Source organism: Triticum aestivum, chromosome 1B, assembly GCF_018294505.1.
Source record: "Triticum aestivum cultivar Chinese Spring chromosome 1B, IWGSC CS RefSeq v2.1, whole genome shotgun sequence".
Taxonomy (NCBI): Eukaryota; Viridiplantae; Streptophyta; class Magnoliopsida; order Poales; family Poaceae; genus Triticum; species Triticum aestivum.
Window position 1 is genome coordinate 677,289,762 of NC_057795.1, and position 5,305 is coordinate 677,295,066.

Genomic DNA, 5,305 nt, shown 5'->3' on the forward strand with positions numbered 1-5,305 from the left:
TTTCTTCTTGCCATGCGTGTTTGATATCTGTTGTGTTCTCGGTTGGTTGTCGACCATGTGAGCCTCTTATCTGTGTTGATTGGCTGCAAAGAGATGCTACAATTACCTTCACACAATTATCTAAAGAGCATGGTTGGTTGTTTATTGTTTTATTTTCTAATTTGTTGTTGGAACACTCCAGCCACTACGGCTGTAGATTATGGCAAGAGATCGACCCCTGCTACCCTTCGTACATCTGAAGTGCTCTCTGGGAACTAAAAAGTACTCCCTCTGTCTCAAAATATAAAAACATTTTTATTTGTAGCAAAATGTCAAAAACGTTCTTATATTTTAGGACAGAGGGAGTAGAAAGCATCACCCCTTGAGGAGTTGTGTTGCTCTTTTGGGTGTTCCCTCAAGTTTTTCACTAGCTTTTGTACTCTGTTTTGCCGAGGCAGTGTTGATGCTTGCCTTCACGTGCTTGTAATGGATGGTTTGCAATACTGTGATCTTGTTGGTAATATAAATGGGGATGGGGATGGTTTGTAATATCAGACCTTATCAGCAAGAATTTGGTGCAAGTCCAGCCATAAAGCACCCCATGACATCTTAAAATGAAACCACAACATTCGAAAAGAGCGAACTGCGTGAGATGCATTGCTGATGGTTACCAGTATGTGTCTGATGAGTTCAGAATGCATGGAATGCCATCGTCTTGCAACAGATATATGTGTCCATCCTCACGGAGGTGACCTCTCAGGTTGTTAGGAAATTTACCATTGTTGTTATCCATTCTGAATGATTGATTAGAAATGCACGTCTTTTTTTTCTTCATAATGCGTGAAGATGCGTAGTAAGGATTAACCATGAAATGATATGCACTGAATGGAGCAACAGAGGAAAACAAGCTTTTTTAGGCTATATATATAAAAGCATCAACATTCAGCTCGACAGAAAAACAAAAACAACACAATGTTGCCGTGTTCCAGCCACAAGGAAATCAGAGGAGGTTCTTGGAGCAGTAACTATCTGCATGTAGAATTTGCTGCAAGTACAACCATATGGCACCGCATGACGTCCCAAAAAAAAAAGTATACAACATTCAACAAAAGACAGAGTGCCATGTAACTTTCTATGTATGCTAACGGTTAGTATTGTTCAGCAGCACCAGACGTTACTCCGGAATGATCCGGCAAAACTGACTCCCCCATGAAATTCCACACGATTTTCATAGAACGTTGTGGGTCACCAGGCTTCCAACCTTTGATTCAACCCACCAGCACACTCTTTTAAGTCTACAACAAACATATCCTGCATGTTAAACTAGGGGAAGCCACGCCTTCCGTATGTATAATAACTAAAAAAACGTCAAACATCGGGTGCTCAAGGCCTTGGACATTTTCTTCCCCAGGTACCGCGCGGCGACCATGCCGCCAGCGGCGAGCAGCCCGCAAGCTGCTTGCCGTGCGCTCGAAACCATTACGCGGCGCCTAAGAGCCGTGCGGACGGATGCCGCTGCCACCTCTTTCGATGGAACCAACGTGCGGGTCGGTATGTGAGTCGGTATTTCTAGGGAGAAAACCAATCATTAGGATTGTGTTGCAGGAATCGGCAGCACGAATATGAATGGATCTGGGCGGAAAACATCAGTACCTGTGCTATTCGATGTGAATCTTCCCTGCAGTCTCCTTTGGATCATACGCGGGAGAGAAGAAAACAGTTCGTTCGTTGCAGATACACCACAGTCCTGCAAATATATCTTTGATTATCAACATGTTCAAGAGACGCACATAAGCACATTTGCATGCACACACGTGATGTTTTGTTTGTGATCTATGCCGGTTCATACCAAGTACACACAAAGATTAAAAGTTTCGAACCATCTGTAGCAAGTATTCTCATTGTTTGCCCTAGTGCTGATTGTTTGTGATTGATGCCATTTTCTACCGAGTACAGACAATTATACAACTAGTAGTTCCCTTGATCAGTTAATACTGCCCCGTCTGTCCTAGAGCCATTTGTTTAAGTGGTACCTTAAACCATGTTTGAACCGATAATTTATTTATTTTTAGCCTATAGTGCCACTACTGATTTACCTTCCTTGTGTGTTAATATATTTGTAAGTGTCTGCATATTTTAAGAAAATATAATTTTGTGGTTGATGCATTTAGCATATAATAAGTACAGTATGATGAAAAACTCTAGTCAGCAGGGCATTTTTCAAATCGCATTTATAGAAGTCGGTATTAGATAGCAGTATATGGCATCATTGGAACTACACAACTCTCGAGATTGAATGACTTCTAAGTACCGTGTAGTTGGCATGTCCATAGATTCTTTACCCTGTTGTTTTGGTTAGGCCTGGCTCTCAATTGTAGTGTTGTGCTTATGAATTTTGACAGCGGTGAACCTTGCGGACAATTTCCAGTTTGTTGAGGTGTAGACTTGATAGAGCTAATCTTATTTGTGTGTTCCAGGGGACTACAAGGCCAACAGTTCAGAATACATTGAATGTTATCGTCTTACAACAGATATATGCAAAGCATGTGCGTGGATAACGAGGTACCCAATCAGCAACTCTAACTACGTGATGTTGCTATCATCAAGGTTTATCAAACATCTTAGTAGGCTATCAATGATGCATTTGACAGTGCATGTGTGAGGAAAAAGAAATAAAACCTGCTTGAAAGCCTTTTGTTGTCTGTAATCTGACATCTTCAGTATCCCTTCACAAATATACTCATGTATCAGGGGTCTGTACATCGATTGAAATGGCTGGAAACTACCGTCCACAATCTTCTTGACCTGAATTACAGCAGAGTCCACATAAGCACCAAATCATAAGCAGAATTATAGAGGTCTGAGTTGGTGGCCGTTGGTTCATCCTCACTGAGATCACCTCTCAAATTATTAGGAAGTACACCGTATAACATAGTTGTTGTCCATCCTGAATGGTTGGTTCAATTGACAAATATTTCGAGATAATATTTTTATCTTGAACAAAGTTAGAGACTATGATGATACAAGCATTTAAACAACAGATACAATATAAACAAGTACTGTGATAACTAAGTGCAAACGCACGAGAATTTCGTTAGTCATAAACAGAAGTTCAATTAACATATTTTACTATCTTAAGTGGATAGTTATCATACTAGTGAGTATGGTGCAGTAAAGGCACCATACGCATGTGCCATAGACACACTTGGAACAATGGAGCCACAAAGGTACATACATAATGTGCCCTATGCTATAACAGATTCTGTTGTGGTTCAGTTTGCAAAAGATATAGCATGCATGCCATTTTCACATTTCAAAGTACATAGTGTGAGCTGGCTTTTGTACACGCCAACTAGCAGGATCACCATTCTAAACTGAATTTTAAATAACTTGAGGGCCTATACAAAGGCCGACATGCGTTTTCATTACCTTATATTTGTCTTCGGCAAATAACATCCTTATGTCACCCATATAAGATAGGCTGCAAATTTTTGCGTATAGGTCATACTGCACAAAAAGGGGTCAAGAAAAGAAAGATCAAAACAAATACAGAAGTAACCAAATAATTCATGGTAGTAAACATCAAACCGAAGTTGACACCAAACCTCAGTGAATTCTTCTGGCAAAAGAAGCAGAGAAGCTGCAGCTGCCATTTTCAGATTAACTGTGTTAACTTTCCTTATATCCCAGTTATCGACAAGAACACGAACCTGTATAAACAAAACAGCAAAAAGATACTCAGATAGTTAAATTTCTAACAGGAAACATATGTCAAACGATATAGAGGAAGTGAAGTTGCATCACGATTCACAAGTAAACTGAAGTAGTCACAGTGAAAGTATCCAGACCAGGCAAACAGAGAGTTATGGCATAATCGTAGATATACTGAATCATGTTCCGGTGGCAAACAAGAAGAGGATATACGTACAGGTTTCTGCAGTCGGCCACTTAGGTAGAACTGGTCCCAGGTCAAGATATCCGTCGCCAGGTCCTTCATCGCTACGACCCCATACTTGATCCTCTACATCCACAAAGCAACAACTTGTCACTCGGAGCTCAATGCACATTCACATTAACCAAAATACACCGCAATACAATCAAACACGATACGCGTGAAGGTAATCGGTTACCTTGTCTCCCCACTCGACAAAGGGATTAAAGTACACCCCGACACCGACACGATCTGCGAGCCAAGTGACCTGAGGTTCCAGTTGACCACCACCAAGAAGCAACCAATGGAACAGTTAGCAAGCCGGCCAATTAACCAGGTCACCAAGCAAATGATATGTTTGAGGATGAATGGGAGCGTACGTACGGATTCGGGGCCACGGCGTGCCATCCAGCTAGAGTAATGCGTGGGGTTCCTCGCCAAGTTCTGCAACCCAACCATGTCAAATAAAACAGAGGGAGGTGCAGTTTGACGGGCAGGATAAGCTACAGAGAAGAGCGTGATGCGGAAAGGAAGGGACTTTGCCGTCCGGGTGTACCTCGGAGTGCCACTGGAGGGGGTCGGCGACGCCGAGGATGTAGTCGACCATGGAGGTGGCGTCGGGGCGGGCGTGGGTGAGGGTGGAGCCGTACGCGCAGCAGAAGTCCACCGGCGGGAGGAGGTCGCGGAGCGGGCCAGCCAGGTCCAGGCCCCTTCCGGCCGCCGCCGCCTCCATCTGGCCGCGCCGGGCTGCACAGAGGAGGTGCCGGAGCAGATGGGCGGGCGGGCGGGCGGTGGAGGCCGGCGTCGATTTCGGAGCAGAGGGGCGGAAGGGCGGAAGATCTGGGCAGGGGGGAAACGGCGCGCCGTCGGGCGGCTAACCGCGCGGGGGAACAACGGCGGCGCGTTTCAGCGGAACTCGTGTGCGTGCGTGCGTGCGTGCGTTCAGGTGCGCGCTATGAAAGAGCGAGTTTTTCTTTCTGGTTTACGTCCCGTTCATAAAGGCAACATATCTTGTGAATCCGTCCCGTATACTGTATCCGTGTGCCCGTCCCTTTGCTCTCAGCCCCACGATCGAAATCGTGCGTCTTAACAGATTTTGCACTAGTAATCTTACACCAATCCATGACTGCAAATGCACATGTCCGAGGGAGGATTTGGTACACCAAAAACAGAACACAAACATACCTCTCTCTCTGTAAGTTCGGTTTTCACTAACAACTGAAACTATTTAATTCAATGAGCTATGCATGAATGTGTGTATCATGGTTTGTTCTTTACATTGCAGTGTATGTCTTTTACACCTGAATGTGATGAGCATTTGAAGCCTAACGTAGGTATGGCATTAGAGGGGCTCGAGGCCGTGGAGAAGTTCTACAAGGCATATGCGCATCAATC

General features: G+C 44.1%; 1 protein-coding gene across 1 annotated transcript; it reads right to left on the reverse strand.

Annotated features, from left to right (window-relative positions):
• Window positions 1-910: 910 nt before the first annotated feature.
• On the reverse strand, window positions 911-4,835 carry LOC123100105 (phosphatidate cytidylyltransferase, mitochondrial). Its single transcript, XM_044522088.1, has 9 exons — window positions 4,467-4,835; window positions 4,295-4,354; window positions 4,110-4,178; window positions 3,908-4,000; window positions 3,585-3,689; window positions 3,409-3,486; window positions 2,659-2,784; window positions 1,633-1,726; window positions 911-1,548 (listed from the first exon to the last, which is right to left on the reverse strand). The coding sequence occupies exons 1-9, from the start codon at window positions 4,641-4,643 to the stop codon at window positions 1,337-1,339; spliced, it is 1,014 nt and encodes a 337-aa protein (XP_044378023.1). The 5' UTR covers window positions 4,644-4,835; the 3' UTR covers window positions 911-1,336.
• Window positions 4,836-5,305: the final 470 nt, after the last annotated feature.